General features: G+C 31.8%; 1 protein-coding gene across 1 annotated transcript; it reads right to left on the reverse strand.

Annotated features, from left to right (window-relative positions):
• Positions 1-1102: 1102 nt before the first annotated feature.
• Positions 1103-17211, reverse strand: LOC134683458 (E3 ubiquitin-protein ligase TTC3-like). Its single transcript, XM_063542757.1, has 7 exons — positions 16873-17211; positions 16126-16232; positions 13319-13479; positions 9864-9999; positions 7860-8057; positions 5648-5740; positions 1103-5077 (listed from the first exon to the last, which is right to left on the reverse strand). The coding sequence occupies exons 1-7, from the start codon at positions 17180-17182 to the stop codon at positions 4982-4984; spliced, it is 1101 nt and encodes a 366-aa protein (XP_063398827.1). The 5' UTR covers positions 17183-17211; the 3' UTR covers positions 1103-4981.
• Between the last annotated feature and the right edge of the window lie 1369 nt (positions 17212-18580).

Raw genomic sequence — 18580 nt, forward strand, 5'->3', positions numbered from 1 at the left:
AATTCTTTAAACACAAGGTTTGTTATGACATTTTGCATGTTTGACTTGACTATTTAGTTTGTCAACGCCTGCAATCTATGTTTCATGGTCCTAAATTTGGTTGAAATCATGCCAATTTTGTCGAAATCAACGCATTAGAATAAAACTTTGACACAAGTAGTTCTAATTCACTTTCTCACGCGTTTTCAGGACAACTTAAAACATATTTTGTCTTGTACCATTCAATTTCATAATCTTGGGCCAAATATGGCCCTTACTGAAATTATTCCTTTGTCGACAATTTAAACGACTATAATTAGCTGTCATCTTTAAGGTGATAGTTCTGATGGATTTGTCAGCGAAATGAAGAAATAAATCATAGTTTTCTATATAAAGTTTATAAACATGTGTAACAATATTAACAAAATATACATCCTTTTGGCCACATTAACATCATGTACTTACACTCAAGATCACCCATCATTTAATTTTATTAATAAGAGGTAGAAATACCTGTCAGCTTTTAATAAGATATCTTTATATAATATCCTATCATATAATTTTGATATGAATAGAAAGAATAACCTCTCTGGCTATTTTAACAGTTAAACTCGTCTTTACAAATCACACTGGCCCATAAAAAAGAATAGGTTTGTTTGCCCAAACACTACCTACCCATAAAAAAAGCTGCCTCCTCAAATTCTTTTCCTGTCCTGATTGTAGAAAGGTTTTTTTTAATCAGATAGGCATGAAGACTAATAAACACCCGATACTTCAATTTCTCTTTTTGAAAGAAAAAAAAAAGAAAATGCTACCTACCTACCCACTGTCTAAACCTTTGGGTAGGGTTTGGGCAAACCAAAATATTTTTTAATTGTGGCACTGTTGAATAAGAACTAATCAGCTAAATTTTGGGATGATTGACTTGATAGGAATGATACACTTAATTTAGTTTTAAAGCATGTGCAAACTATAATTTTTGTCCAGTCCAATTAAAAGTTTGAAATCTTAAAGTGCCTTGGTTATCTAATCAGTTTACACTTTTTGTTGTCATTGAATATTTAGATTAAGACTGGTTAAAATGTTAAGGATCTACCACTTCAAGAATTCTAAGTCCTCCTGCTTTTTATTAAATCTTAAAAATGACATTGTAAAATAAGTTTTTAATAAAAATCAGAAACAAGAAATCTAAGGCTGTTGGAGAGATATTTGTCCTTTTATGTCCCACCTTAAAAAGTTTACTCAAATAATTTCAGCAAATTTATTCATAACTGATGACAAAAAGAAATAAAATAGAGTGCAATTATTAATTTAATAATGGAAATCATATTATTGTATAGCAATTTAATATTTCCCACAGAAAGTAACCTAAAGTTAGCGTGCAATAAATCTTCAAAATTTATGACGTCATCAACAACAAATCTTCAGTTTAAACCAATTTTTACTTTCAAATATTATATTGCTATACAATAAAGGAGTTATTGCATGAATATTGGGGAATATTGTCCCTCGTAGAACATATATTGCACTCACAAGCTCGTGCAAAATAAAATTCCACTCGGGACAATATTCCCCAATATTCATGCAATAACCGTATATTACTATTTTTTGAGGGAATAGGTTTAAGTTAATTTCAATCAATAAAAGAACCAATTAATGGCAGTGAAGTGATTTGTCCCATCTCTTGTACAGACAGACAGATAGCTGTTAGACCCAACACATTTTTATCCATAAATTTAAGCTTACTTTGAAATATACTTAACATTGTATTTAAGCCACACAAAAAATGTAAAAAAAAAAAATCAATTTAAGAACACTGACACAAGGCAAAAACTTGCCAAAAAAAGGTCACTGGTTCAAACTTTAACATAATAAAACTCATCTTCTTGATGTAGAAACATAAAAAAAAATAATACAACAATGACACTTTTTAAAACAAAATTTTTTATACAAATGTTTTCCCTTACACATTTCAGATGGTTCATTATTGTGACATAAATAAATTGTAATATATGAAAATTTTCTACAATATGGCATGGTAAATTATCAATGTGACATTATATAAATAACACATAGCTGAGAGGGTGATAGAGCAGATTGGTACCCCGAGAAAACATTGTCAACCGCGGCGAAGCCAAGGTTGACAATGCTTTTTCAAGGGGTACCAATCTGCTCTATCACCCTCTCAGCTATGTGTTATTTAATTTATTATACTGAACGTCCTACCATTTTTGTCTTTTACAGATAAATTTTATTTCAAAAGGATTTTCTATGACGTCACGTACATAACAACGTTACGAGTATTAGAAATAAACAACAAGATGTTTTTTTTTTTATTTTGACAGTTAAATAATAAAATTTGATCCAAAACGTCAAACTTAAGCATTGTATTCAACTACTTGATGTAAATTCAATCCATTGTCCTTTAAATTGTCGATTTTTGATTGGTTGAGACAAGAGGGTAACATTCAAAAAAATTGTCACCCTCTCAGCTATGTGATAGAGTAAAATGACACCCTCGTATTAGCCAATCAAAATATGGCATTTTAACGTGAAGTATAATAATATTCATTATCATAATCTGGATTGTAAAAAGTGCTTTATTATTAGTACTGTGTCACATTTTTCTGTAATAATAAAAATCTCGCAAAAAATTCTGAAAATACAGTATAAAATAATGAATCAATTTCTCTTATGTCTAAGATTAAGCTGTGTATCCATAAACAGTTGACTTATGTCTCACTTCTGTGCAATTTTACAATTGTTAAATTTCATTGTTTTCTAATCTGTATGTCTTCTTAATTCATTCTTTCCTGATTTTAAATAGATTGATATTTACAGAAAAGTCTGGACAGAGCCCACAGACAAAATAAATATGAAACAAGAATGTGTCAACAGTACACAGATGCCCCATCTGCACTATCATTTTCTGTGTTTAGTGGACCATAAAACTGGGGGGAAATCTCTGATTTGGCATTAAAATTAGAAAAATCATATCATAGGGAACATGAGTACTAAGTTTCAAGTTGATTAAACTTCAACTGAATCAAAAACTACCTTGACCAAAAACTTTAACCTGGAGCCACTAACCAGAAAACATAATGCCCATAAAAACAAACAAATTCTGAAAAAGGGTATCAAGTTACCATTATTAATGAAATTAGATGGAATAATTTAATATGAGATTTTCTTTTCATGAAAGTTTTTTTCTGATGTCTATCAATAAAAGCTGGCTCAAACATTTTCTCATTATCATTTTAGATAATTACTATATTTAATGATTCACAAAATGAAACGGATAACACAACCATCTTATCTCAATACAATAATTTAATATATGCAAGAACTAGATATGTTAAATAAAAGTCTTAACCTAAAAAAAGAAGAACATCAATTTGAGAAAGGAAATGGGGTATGTGTCAAAGGGACAACAACCCGACCATAGAGCAGACAACGGTTGAAGGCTGCCAATGGGTCTTCAATGAAGTGAGAAACTCCCGCACCCATAGGAGTCCTTCAACTGGCCCCTTAAAAATATGTATACTGGTACAGTGATAATGGACGTCATACTAAACTCCGAATTATACACAAGAAACTGTTATGAAAAAACTTTTTTTTGCCATTAATTATAGCTCCAGATCTTTAACATTATATGTCTATTGGTCAATTTTTTTTTTAATTATATGTTTTAAAGCAATAAGATAGTTATAATATCCTTCAAAAGGGGTATTAAAACTAAGAGAGGTTTTGACTAGCACTAAAAAGCAAAGTGTATGTGTCTATAAACATCACTGAAGAAAAGAAAAACAATGAGTACAAAATAAAATATCAGAATTCCAACTTAACATAATGCTAAAAAGTCAGGCAATAAACAACTATTACTTCAATAGAAAACAAATAGCACATACTTTGTCAAAAATGTAAATACTTTTTAATACACATTTACACTTTTTTTGTATCAAACCAGATAAAGTGTGCAAAATTATTACATATACAAAAACAGTGGATATCATTTTCTCCATAGAAGCAACACAAGTCATATATTTATCCTCAGTACCAACTTATCAGATCTATATATAATACATTGCAATGGGCCATGAAATATTTGTTAACTTAATCATGAACTTGAATTGTAAAAGATTATTTGTCACCAGTTACAACAGATATGTCACATAGTCATCAACTTTACAAAGAGTTAGAGGTAACACACTTCTTACAAATAATCTGATATGTAAACAAAAAGATAATATAGTTGTGAACACAAAATGGTTGGTATTTTAACAAAAAGAACCAAAGCATGTAAGTAAGCGATCAATTAAACTACTTCCATACAAATTACAGTCAAAATATACGTCTCCCTTTATCTTTTTTCTGTTACCATCATTCACATCTATCAAATATTCTTAAACAAAATTTACTTTCAAATTTCATTCTTAACATTCCCAATAATTTTTGAACAGTTGTGAATGGTTTTTTTAACAGTTGTGAAGAAAACCTTTAAACTTTATTGTTGAAAATTACAATTCCCATAATTTTCAACTTGTGGGGATGAAAAAGTGAATCTTTAAAACTGTATTAACATTATTTCTACATAATTATATATCAAAGGAGAGAGAAAGAATCTTTACAATTCAAAATTATATCAACATTATTTATACATAATAGAAGAAAGAGAGAGAGAGGCTTTAAAATCTTTTATAAATTGTTTTGACATTATTTCTGCATAATTATATATCAGTGGATGAGAGATCTTTCAAACTTTTACACTCAGCATCATGCACGATTCTTTATCAGTTTGAAAACTGTTTAAACCTTTACCCCATAACATTCTACATAATTCTATAAACTGACAGACCATGGTTAACTTTTTGAAACATTAATATGACAACCTATCTTGGCCACCGTCTTCAGAAACAGCATATTGCACGAACTTTCTCCACAGGTCTGGATTCATAGCTTGACCTTTCACCTCTGCTCTTTTTCTGCAGAACATACGCTATTTTTAGTTTCCCAGCTTGGGAAAGTCATCTTCAAACAAGGCATGCCCCCTACATGTTGGGCAGGTTCTTTCTCTTTCATATACCCACTTACTGATGCACTACAAAATATACAATCAGTTTAAAAATACAATTGAAAAGTCTTTACCTACCAAAAGAACTTTAATTCATTGATGTACTACAAAAATACAACAAGTTTATATAACCATTGGACGTTACAAATTGTAACAAATTTTAAAAATACTTCCTCGTCCTGTTCGTTCGAATTTCAAGTATTTAATCTCTAAATTCAATAGGTTATAAACAAGACAAACACAGATATAGGATTAGTTGAGGCATCTATATACAAAGTATGAAGCATCCAGGTCTTCCAACTTCTAAAATATAAAGCTTTTAAAAAGTTCGCTAACGCCGCCGTAGCCGGATCACTATCCCTATGTCGAGCTTCCTACACCAAAAATGCAACAAAAATTTCACACATTGGATGAAAATAGATGGATGACCATGTCCAGTGACAAACAATACATCAGGATTAACCCATATATGTACAATACATCAAAATAAAGGAAAACTAGACAGGTCTGTGTGCTTCTTTCTTTTAGATACAAGAATTTGAGAATTAACCATGTTAGCCCATAAAGTGATTACATGTATTTTACACTATGACTGACCTCAGTATGAAACTCATGTTTACAGTCTAACATCTTAGTCTCTCCATACGACAACTCATCATGGCAAATCACACATATATCATCTTCATCATCCTACAATTACACAAAAATACATTATTTTTTATTCAATGTTTATTTTCCCCAGACTGAATTATTGGAGCTTAACATATTTTATAGACAATGATGTTTTATGAAAACCATGTATGTTGATCTCTTGATGTCCCACTGATTAGAGCTCAATATATTTTATAGACACTCATGTTTTATAAAGACCACATGTTGATTTGTAAAGACCACATGTTAATTTTAAGATGTCTTTGAGATGTTGTCACATTGTTATATAATTTAATTTTGGATGTAAAGCGTCTTTTGATTGGCTGACGTTATTTTGTTATGAGTCCATAGACATAATTTAGTCATGTGACCGTGACGTCATTAACGTTTTTTCAAGGTTTTCTACGGTTTAAAATGGAATTTGGAATTAAATTATAAGAAAAGACTGTAATATTTTTTCTGTCTATTCCAAATAACATAAAAAATGTGGTGCACACTGTTAAATAACCCGCTACGCACGTTATTCAGTGTGCACCACATTTTTAATGTTATTTCTTCATAGACAGAAAAAATATGACAATCATTACTTAAATATACCACACCTTATTTTATTCATATCCATGAATCTGGAAAAAATGATTTATTTCAATAGCTTCTTACCCCCCACAAAAGTGAAGCACAATAAATATGTCAACCATCTTGTCCAGATGGTAGATGTCCAAATGGTAGATGTCCAAATTAACATATTTTATTTAACAGACAATCATGCAACCAGATTATCTACCTCCTTATTGATACAATGTTCTCAGGATTGTCTTTCTTATCATGATTTCCTTAATAGAGGAATTACTGCTCTTAATGAAACTATCAAACAGTGTGTTCCAAATGGTGAAGCTGAATTCATCCCTTCATAAATTTTATGGATGCCATCATGAGTTGGTTATGGAATATCCGTTTCCCAAGTAATAGTGTATATGTGCCTAATGTCGTAACTAAAATCCCCTCCCTTTTTCTTAAATGGACATGAAGCAACAGGACGGGTGCCACTGGTGGAACATGATCCGCTTACTTTCTGGAACACCTAAGATCAACCCAAAAATTTGGTGGAGTTTGTGTAGCTCGTTCCTTAGTTTTCTATATTGTCTTTTATGTACTATTGTTTGTCAGTCCTTTTCTTTTTTAGTTATGGTGTCAGTTTGTTTTCAACTTATGAATTTGAATGTCCATCTTGTATCTTTTGAGGTAATAAATAATTCATATTACACCATAGCACCAAATACAGATTCAATATTTTCCAGTCTCATGGTTTTGTCCTGACAAAGTATCAACCCTGTTATATTCTGAACTAGGGTTCGATAAAGCAGTTCAAAATGAATTTGGTTGTTATTAAGAACCCAAGATATGAACTCTTGGTGAAGGAAGTCTGTCCGACGTCTGTAGTTTGATCAACACACAAATCTCCAGCATTTGAAGGAACAATGATGTATGTTTAAAATAACCTATGGTTCTGTAAATTCAGAAATTATAGTGTGCATTTATCATGTCTATTAGTGCGATTTTGTCATTTTAGACCTAAATGCAATTTTAATTTTTACAATTTTTAGAAAAATCCTGTTTTATTCATATAAAACATTTTAAAATGCGAGTTTAAATTATTGCATTTCGCATTTATCGCAATAATAAAACCCTCGCAATAATTTCTGAATTTACCTAAATGTGTGTAATATCACATTCACAATATGTTTGCTTGTAATTGTTGGTGTGTCTTTTGATTGAGTTAAGCCATTTCAATTGATATTTTCATAGTGTGTCTTTCTATATTGTGATTTAACATTATTTTTTAGCTTGCTGTTCGGTGTTTAATAGCCAAAGCTCGGTGTTGGAGGCCCTTCTTTAACCTATAATTGTTTAATTTTTAGCATTGTGACTTGGATGGAGAGTTGTCTCATTTACACTCATACCTCATCTTCTTTATATCTATGAATAGTCGTCAAAGAATTGATTCATAAGATGGATGCATATTCGTATGAAAAACAAACTTACAAATACTACTATTAATAAAGGTTGATGGTGGCTAACTTTAAGTAGGCTAGTAATTGATAAGGAGTCTTTAACTTCTTACAATGCAACTGAATGCAATTAGTCAGACAGCACTTACAATCATTTTTTCTGATGTGTGTAAAGCTTGATTGGCCTTCATGGCATTGTATACTTTTATCCGATTGGCTCTCTCTTCAACTGTTTCCATGGTGACCTGATTGGAGGGATGACCAGTGGCAATATTTTGAAGCTCCGCCTTCCTCCTGCCAGTCATTGTTGATGTCTTGCCTTTGACATCTGATGCCTGCATAGGTCTCTGTTTATAAATACAGTAAGAACAATCATTTAACTCCTTATAACATACCAACATATATTAAAAATAAACCTAAAAACTTTCAATTAAGATAAAAAAATGACATCAATATTGAATCAATTTTTTTCCTTCACAAATAGGCTTGGATAGAGCCAACTTCTGACTGTGGAAGAAAACATTGTCAATGTGTTCCAAATTGTGTACAGTATCGGAGAACCAAAATGTTTTATATATGTCCTATTATGTAATAACAACCAATTTTATTCATTCAATGCTGCAATATATTTTTTAGAATCTTAAAATGTAGAGGTAAGTAGAGCTTTGCATGTACATTTGTATTTCAAGATACCTGTGTGTTGTCATATAGATATACTGCTTATATATTTTATTTGCACACTATTTGTTTCAGTGTTATGCATATGTTAATTTATAGGTAAAAAGCTTTCAAGATCCTACTATGTGTTACTGTTATTAAGTTCTGTGAACCCAAATCAAAATGTATTTTCCTATTTGTATGCAGGATTTAAAATCAAAAGAAATACAATTATGGTCACCACAATTTCTAACTTTTCAGGGTCCATGCCTTAGAATTAAGTGATTGTCATATTCTACTAATCTATTGTGAAGGGCAAAAGGTTAGGTGATTGTTATATTCTACTAATCTATTGTGAAGGGCAAAAGGTTAGGTGATTGTTATATTCTACTAATCTATTGTGAAGGGCAAAAGGTTAAGTGATTGTTATATTCTACTAATCTATTGTGAAGGGCAAAAGGTTAGGTGATTGTTATATTCTACTAATCTATTGTGAAGGGCAAAAGGTTAGGTGATTGTTATATTCTACTAATCTATTATGAAGGGCAAAAGGTTAGGTGATTGTTATATTCTACTAATCTATTGTGAAGGCAAATTGTAGGTTGAGGGCAAAAGGTAGGTTTATGGTATTGTCATATTCTACTAATCTATTGTGAGGGAAAAAGGTAGGTTTATGATATTGTCATATTCTACTAATCTATTGTGAGGGAAAAAGGTAGGTTTATGGTATTGTCATATTCTACTAATCTATTGTGAGGGAAAAAGGTAGGTTTATGGTATTTTCATATTCTACTAATCTATTGTGAGGGAAAAAGGTAGGTTTATGGTATTTTCATATTCTACTAATCTATTGTGAGGGCAAAAAGGTAGGTTTATGGTATTTTCATATTCTACTAATCTATTGTGAGGGCAAAAAGGTAGGTTTATGGTATTTTCATATTCTACTAATCTATTGTGAGGGAAAAAAGGTAGGTTTATGGTATTTTCATATTCTACTAATCTATTGTGAGGGCAAAAAGGTAGGTTTATGGTATTTTCATATTCTACTAATCTATTGTGAGGGCAAAAAGGTAGGTTTATGGTATTTTCATATTCTACTAATCTATTGTGAGGGCAAAAAGGTAGGTTTATGGTATTTTCATATTCTACTAATCTATTGTGAGGGCAAAAAGGTAGGTTTATGGTATTTTCATATTCTACTAATCTATTGTGAGGGCAAAAAGGTAGGTTTATGGTATTTTCATATTCTACTAATCTATTGTGAGGGCAAAAAGGTAGGTTTATGGTATTTTCATATTCTACTAATCTATTGTGAGGGCAAAAAGGTAGGTTTATGGTATTTTCATATTCTACTAATCTATTGTGAGGGCAAAAAGTAGGTTTATGGTATTTTTTCTTTATTTGTGCCACTTGGTTGTTGTCTTATTTATATATACATTTATATATACGGTATTTCCTTTAATTTATATCGTTTGTTCATTATTACTTCCACAAACCTGGTTATTTGTCATTTTGTGTTCATATTTTTTTATTATAACTGTCCTGGCTATCTCCATGATTTCTTTAACGGTCAGACCACTGAGTCCACCCCTGACCACTCGTACCTCTTGAATAACATCCATAACCTGTGACCTGTAATCAAGATATACATATTATACAAAGAAGACAAGATATCTAATATACTTCTGTTTATATGGTCTCCTTTTTTAATATATTTTGCACTGAATAAGTTTGTTTTGGTATGCATGTGGCATGATAAAATTTCATATTTATTTCTATATAAATAAATAAGGATTTGGTATTTTTCATCCATCCATGGTGATGATAGATCTTTAATTTATTCACAAATGTTATTCATAATTTAGCGATATTTGTAAAGATCTATTCTATAAAAGTTGTTAGAGTTGTAATACTACCAAATCATGGTACGTCACATCCAGTTGTATACGAAAGTAGGTCTAAAAAGATATTCCCTTGACTTTGACAGTTGAAGAAAACTAACCCTGCATCTCAATGCACTTAATTTTTTCTGAGTCATAAACATGTATGTTGGGTGTCTGAAAGCATCATTCTCTTTTTTATTTGATGGTCTTATAAAATATTTTGGAAAGTTAAGGTTACATAGTTACCAAAGCAGGTAACCAGTAAATAACAGTATAAAAATAGGGTGATGGTTACTTTCTTATATGCAATGAACTGTACTGCGAAATTTTCACTGTAGCACTGGAAAGGATTAAACTTTATTCATGCAAAGTATTTCTTTGGTTGAAAAAAAGATAAATACTGGACAATTTTTTTTTTAAAATGCCAATTTAACAAAGACTAATAGGGAAAAATCAATTGTGGTTTAACACCTAGACAGAGAAAACGACTCTTGAAGGCAATACAGTGGCCTATAAGGCCTATATTAAAATATTGTTTGTTTGCCCTTTTCCGACCCTATGTTTTGAAACAGGGTAGGTAGGTAGGTAAAATATTTTATTTTTTCCCCAATAAAATAACTTGGCTCGGTATATTATTTGTCATGGGTAGGCAGGTAGGTACTATATTTTATTTTATAGATACAAAATTTGCATAATGTCATTTTGGTCCGTTTTGTTTTTGCAAATAAGTTTCTGGGACTATTTAAAAGTTTTGAAAAAAAAATTTCACGTAGAATGTGAAGCTAATTCATATGCACTACTATTTTGTTTTCAAATATTAAAATATAGACCTGTGCCGCATATCTTCAACGTTTATATGCCTGGAATTTTGAAGAGTTTGAACTTGCACTCATATTCTGTACTACGTACCTTGTACGCTTACCGAAAGGTTTTCTGTAAGAGATAACTTTGTACTGGTAAGATAAGTCCGGGAAGTCATACATTACTAGTAGAAAAAGTCCCTAGAGTGTTAAAAATTTCGTGTGTGCCTTTTTAAAAAATAAAAAGGCAATCCCAACATAGAACACAGTTACGTCCGTTTACAAATTAGTTTGTACACACGTTGATAATTTTGAATCAAACGAACTTTTTTGTAAATGAACCCTGCTCTTAAAGTATAAAGGTACAGAGTAACGTACATCATATCATGATTTCAGGAAGCGTTCGACATCAATTTCAAACAAATGCATTGAAACTTCAAATGCAAGTGTTCATGTCAAACGCTCAGGTGATACCAACCGGACCGGACCTTATACATAACAGATAAAACCCGAGGATTCAGGTAAAAATGTTTTGAGCAGGAAATACAAATATAAGTTTTTTGGTCGGAACGAAAAAATAAAATAAAATAAAATCTTGCTGGTAAATACAAATAAAGATTTTCAGGCAGACGAATTTATACGGTCGGTCGGTAAAAGGCAAACAAACAATATGTTAAATTTAAGTGTCATTTTGGTATTGGGTGGAGAGTTGTCTCATTGGCAATCAATGCACATCTACTTTTTACTGCCCTGCAACGAATTTGTCGGTGCCATATAGTTTTACCCTTGTCCACAATTCCGTCATTGCATCATTCATCAACAAACCACTATATGGAGTTTTTTCTAGATATTGGGCTAATTTTTGGTATGTGAGTTTAATAACCATGATCAGTTACAGATCAAGTTTAAGTTTCTTTCTGCTCCACTCATTTTTGCCGAAATTATGGGCTTTGGACTTTTAGAAATTGTTGAAAATCACAGTTATACACACTTTTTTTCTAAACACCTTCAGATATTGGGCTGAATTTTGCTATGTGAGTAAACCATGACGAGTTACAGATCAAATTTAAGTTTCACTCCACTCCACTAATTTTTGCAAAAAAAATTAGGGGCTTTGCACTTTTAGAAATTGTTGAAATTCACAGTTATGCACACTTTTTTTCTAAACGCCTTCAGATATTGGGCTGAATTTTGCTACGTGAGTTAACCATGATGAGTTACAGATCAAGTGTAAGTTTGGTTCCGATCCGCTAATTTTTGCTGAAATTACAGGCTTATGATAAATTATAGAAAATCACAGTTATACAGATTTTGTGTCCACATGTGTTTATGTTGAAATTGCAGATTTTTCAACTTTATGGGACGAGGCCATTCATGTCGCTTTGACACAACTAGTTTATATTTTCTTTTACAAAAAGTGGTGAATTTATAAAAAAGATTGCATGATCATTTATAGTAAATAATCAATTAAAAAGTAAAATCACAAAAATACTGAACTCAGAGGAAAATCAATTTGGAAAGTCCATAATCACATGGCAAAATCAAAAAACAAAACGCATCAAAAACGAATGGACAAGAACTGTCATATTCCTGACTTGGTACAGGCATTTTCAAATGTAGAAAATGGTGGATTAAACCTGGTTCTATAGCGCTAACCCTCTCACTTTAATAACAGTCTCATCAAATTCCGTTACATTTACATGATGCGTTAAATAAACAGTCACAATTAATAAAATAGTCAAAATATGGGTACATCAGTCATCATCGTATAACAATTTAACAGGACACAAAAACACCTACTATCTACGAACACATGGATTGATTTAAGTGTCTGACGTCAGAAAAATTATATACGTCACATAAATTTGTCGTTCAATGTGCATACAATAGTTATCAAAAGTACCAGGATTATAAACAATTTTAAAATTTACATAGGCAATGAGCGCATACAGGGTTAAAAAATCAAAAGTATGTAAGAATCCAAAACTTTAAATGGAACAATTTAACAGGACACAAAAACCTATCTACGAACACATGGATTTATTTGAGTGTCTGACGTAACATTCTAAGCATTGCCAATAAAAACTAAAATGTACTTTTTGCCCCCCAACCTTTAGTTATCTTGACTTTTTGTTTCAGTTCAATTTTCCATATTATTTTTTGTTCTTTTGATCAAACTGCTCATTCAAATTTGCAACAAATGCAATACAAAGTTGGAAACAGGAGATGCCCAATTTCTGTTCTGCCAAAGCTTCCATTTTACAATACCTTGTAAGTCCTGTATAGACTTCCATTAACATCTGAACAAGTCTGTCAAAGTTATTGCTCTTGGTTGTCTTGTCTGCTGCAGATTTGTGTCGTATCCTACTGGCAGTAGCTGGTTTCTTAACATCTGATGGTTTGGTTTCTTTCCTTTTCTTTTTGGTCACCTAAAAATTCAAATTTGATTAATGTACATGTATTATAAAGAGATTTAAGACTTTTTCTAGTCATTGACACTGATACCACATCTTCTTATATTTATTTGCATCTAAACAGTATACACCGATGGATAGTTGCCTCATTGGCAATCATTTCACTACTCCTTGTTTCTATATTTATATACAGTTTTTTATGTTTACTAATTTAAATAGATGCATCTTCAAATTTTTAGTAAAGTCTTCTTTGTTTCATATATTCTAGATCATTCCTTGTTAACTTACTGATCCTCTGAACCAGCTTATTTTTAAAGGTTAATGACTATGCAGTATGGGCTTTGCTCATTGTTGAAGGCCGTACCGTGACCTATAGTTGTTAATGTGTGTGTCATTTTGGTCTTTTGTGAATAGTTGTCTCATTGGCAATCATACCACATCTTCTTTTTTATATAGTAGTAAAATCAGAAATATTGTTCTTGTCTGTACCAGCATTGATTTCTGTTGCCTTTTAGGAACAGTTATTAATATCCTTCATCCTGTCAATGTTTGTCAATGAGAAAATGAGGATTAAACAAAGTGTTATTACAGCAAACAATACTACAAAAAGAGACATAAAACATAGTGTGATGGATACAGAGTGTCATAGAATAATTCAAGTCTAATCTCAGAATTGACACAGTATTATAGATGTATTAATAAAATAAAATAATAGTATGAATAATTAAACTTAAATTTTATATTAGATACATAAACTATACAAAGACAACATCCAGGTTATCAAAACAATATTACAGTGTTTAGATTGTTTGAAGTATAGTTTATACAAGATAATTATAAGAAAGCAAGTTTACTCGGGTACACAATATTCTCTACAACAGCAAGCAGATAGGATGGAATGCATAAAGGGTGCAAACATGTAGAAATGTGATGGTGTTATCTCCCTTATAAATGTAGAAATGTGATGGTGTTATCTCCCTTATAAATGTAGAAATGTGATGGTGTTATCTCCCTTATATATATCTTCATTTCTCATTTCAATTTTGTAGGTTAAATTGCAGTTTTAGACTTTTTTCCAGGAATACAAAATAAGCATAGACAATTATTCCACTCAGTACAATTATTACAATTGAAATGTAAAAGCTGGAACTTTGTAGAAATAATTCTATATAACATGGAATTATTTTTTAATATTCTTGTGGTACCTATAAGAAGCATGATGAAAAAGAAAACGAAATATGTTTACATTTCAATGATTGAAAGATGATCCATGTTTATGAACTAACTACAAATCTAAACTGCAAAGCAAGTGACACTCAAAACTCACCTATATCTCAAGTCTTGCTATAAAGTCAAATAAAATATAAATAAGAAAACAAATTCCATTACTTCACAGCTGTGTGAATATAACAGCACCTGCACCTGAGGGTTTTTCCATCAAAATGTATGTGGGAGGGTAGGAAGGGAAGTTTAAATATTGAATGTGGGTCATGGGTCTTTTTTCAGTATGTGTCTATTACCATTATGCAAAATTATATAATAAATTGTTTTTTGTTGTAAGGATATTTTTTAAAGTCCTGTCCTAGCCTCCCACATATATTTTAATGGAATAGTCCTGAGTGTGTGAAACAACAGTGAAATTAAATTTTCTGGTTTTTTTTTTCTGATAATGAAATCACAATAACAATAGCCTTGTCGAGCCTACGACTTTAGTCGAAAAAGCGAGACATAGCAATCCTGCATTCCGTCAGCGTTGTCCACAAATATTCACTCTGTGGTTAAAGTTTTTGAAATTTTAATAACGTACTTGAACTTTTTTGGATTTCTACCAAACTTGGACAGAAGCTAGTTTATGATCATAAGATAGTATCCAGAAGTAAATTTCGAAAAATAAAATTCCAATTTTTCTGTATTTTACTTATAAATGGACTTAGTTTGTCTGCCATAAAACATTATTCACTTTGTGGTTAAAGTTTTTAAAAATTTTATAACTTTCTTAACTATCCTGGATTTGTACCAAACTTGGACAGAAGCATGTTTCTTATCATAAGATAATATCCATAAGTAAATTTTGTAAAAAAATAATCCATTTTTCCAGTATTTTCCTTATACATGTTATAAAAGTACTCAGTTTTTCTTTCAGTTAACATTACATACAGTCTGCAATTAAAGTTTTTAAAACATTTTTAAGATTCTTAAACTATCCTGGATTTTTACCTAACTTGGACAGAAGCTTCTGACAATCAAAAGATAGTATTGAAAGGAATATGTTTATTGATTGTTTTCATCATTTTTGTTGAGTGTGCGATTTTACAGCAAAAGTAGGCGAGACAAACCCTTACAATTTTCTGTTTTATATAATACTGATAGAACAGATAAAACCTATTTCAGTTGAATTATGGACCATGTTTAGAAGTGTTCTATGTTGTGTCTATAGTTGTAGCTGTTCTGATCTGTCACAACCCAAAAGATACCCTTTTTAGTCTGTCGTATATCCTACTTATTCCACAAAAAGGATGTAGAACCTACATTCATTGATTAATTTGCTCAATTCCCAAACATTTATGAAATATTTGCCACTGGACATTATCTAACACAAAAAACATTGAAACACAAAAATCAATAAATAGTGTTTTGTTTAAACAGGGAAGCAGTTCTCACCTGACACCAGTCTTCATCCTCTTCCTGTTTTTCTTTCTCTCCATCTACTTTCACATCTTCTGTTTTTCTTTTCTCTGGTAATGTTATTTCTTCTAAAGTGTCAACAGCTATTGAGATAAGACAAAGATATTCCCATATGACGGTTTAAATTATTAGAATATCAAACTAATACTGTGATTATTTCTGTTTTTGTGCATTCCCACCTTCCACTTTCCAACTCAAATTAAGCCATATATCAATGTATATTATTTTTTTTTATTATATTCAAGTGCTTAATATTTTTCCTTTGTATAATAAAATGACAAAATCTACACATGTGACTATATGGTACTGGCTTTGTTGAAGGATGTACAGTGACCTATACTTTTTTTGTGTCATTTGATCTCCTGTGAAGAGTTGTCTCATCAAATCTTCATTTTTTTTATGTTTACAAGCTGCAGTGTTTATGTTTTAAGTCAAAGAGGAATTTTGTATTCTCAGATACATGATTCAGGCTGTTCCAGAAATAAATGTTGATAGGATTGGTGATATTTGAAGTCATATTTAATTCATCCCACCATGCATTAGTAGCCTTGAGCTGTTTCTGCTCTTTGTTCATGGTGTTCGTCTTTTTGACACATTCCCCATTTCCATTCTCAATTTCATCAGTGCCTTCCAACCCCCATATAATTAATTCTAAAACACCTTTTACATCTTTGTCTTCTCAAGTCCAAAAAGCCTCTTTCTGAACTTGTTTGCAATACTTACATTGTTTACCAATATGAGATTCTAAAGGCCTCCTGGGGTCAAAATTTGGAACAAATGGTTCAGCATAATCATCAACTTCATCATCCCAACTTGGTTCAGATAAAAGTGGTGGATGATTCACTCTGGTGTTCTCAAAACTACGTCTTTTCTTCTGCAGTCTTGGCGGTAAATTTGGTAGACCAGATGAGAACTGCCATTTCTTCTCTGCCTCTGTTGGACTTGGTGAGTTGCTATCAAATCCTGATAATTTTCCATGCAATATATCTTTCCTTCCGGAGTTTGGCTGAGAAAGATGTCTAGTCTTCTCCATGACGGGCAATGCCAAAAGTGGTGGCTTCTTTTCTTTCTTACACTGTTCCACAGCTACATTTGAAGTTGCTGAATCAGCCGTTTTCGATTGAGGTAGATTGTATGATAAAGTTTTACTGAAGGTGAAACCTGAACCAGTAACTTCCAGGGGTTTTTGGACAGTTGATTCTTTATTGAAACCGCTTAAAATGTTAGCATGATTTGAGTTGATTTCTGTTTTCCTAAAGTCTCTTACACTTTCTGTACATCCATTGAAGTTAGAGCTATTAGGTGGTATAACCATTGGGGGCCCACTTGCAGGAACAGTGTCTGAAGAAGTTTCAACAGAAAAATCATTCTTGCCACCAAAACCAGGTGGTCTGACCGTAGATTTTGGTGAAAGAGTGGAATCATCAATTATCGAGGAGCTCAACGATTTACTTGATTTGGTAACCATGTTTACTTTCTCTGGTGAACACAAGTATTTGTCCATCTTCAGTTCCAGTGAATTACAGTTGTTAACATTAGAAGGTGATTTGTTGCCATATTTTATAATGTCTGCCGGCTTTTTCAAAATTTCAGAGCCATCCCCTTGTAACATTGTTTTCATATTATTTTCAGTGGGTGCTATTGGTTTCATTGGAAGAGATTGGTCACCTGAACCGTTAACAGTAGATTTCATTGATAGATCATAATTAGAACTTGCAACAGATGTTTTGATAGGCAGATTATGATCAGAACTTGTAACAGAGGTTTTCATTGGTTTGTTTTGGTTGCCAAGAGCAGCATCACTTTTGCTGTGTTCAACTTGGCTAGAAAAATTCAGATTTGTTGGCTGAATATTTGTCTGATTTGTCATAGGATTTGGCATGTCTGGTCTATGAATCTGACTGGGCATAGCTTCACCCGTCATTTCCATAGCACTTGTTGCATTTGTTGTTCCAGCAGTTTCCATTCCAAAAGCCTGCATCTGATTGGCCATTCCAGCCCCATCTGACTTTCCAAGATAATTATGTAAAACTGACGTCTGCTGAAGAGCTATCATATTCAACATGACTGGATTACTGGCTAAATGTGGGTACACTTGCTTTAATTGCTGAACAACAGCCTCATACAAAGAGTTATTAGTAACCTGAGACAAAAGTCCACTCTGATTTTGACAAGACAGATCTGGCTGAACATTTGACTGGAGATGACTTTGACACAGTAATGACATTGCACTTTCTTCCTGAGGTATAATTGTAGCATTAGCACTAGTAGAAACTCCAATTACATTTGTGTTCAAATACGACCCTTGACTTTCCCCTTCCATTAACTGTTCATTGTTTTTATGACTAGAATCAATAATTGCACTGGTTTGCTGCTGAGCACTGCTAGAATTCATTGTAGAATCATTATCAGTCAATCGTTCAGATTGTTT

The sequence above is a fragment of the Mytilus trossulus genome, chromosome 9 (assembly GCF_036588685.1).
Source record: "Mytilus trossulus isolate FHL-02 chromosome 9, PNRI_Mtr1.1.1.hap1, whole genome shotgun sequence".
In the NCBI taxonomy this organism is placed as follows: domain Eukaryota; kingdom Metazoa; phylum Mollusca; class Bivalvia; order Mytilida; family Mytilidae; genus Mytilus; species Mytilus trossulus.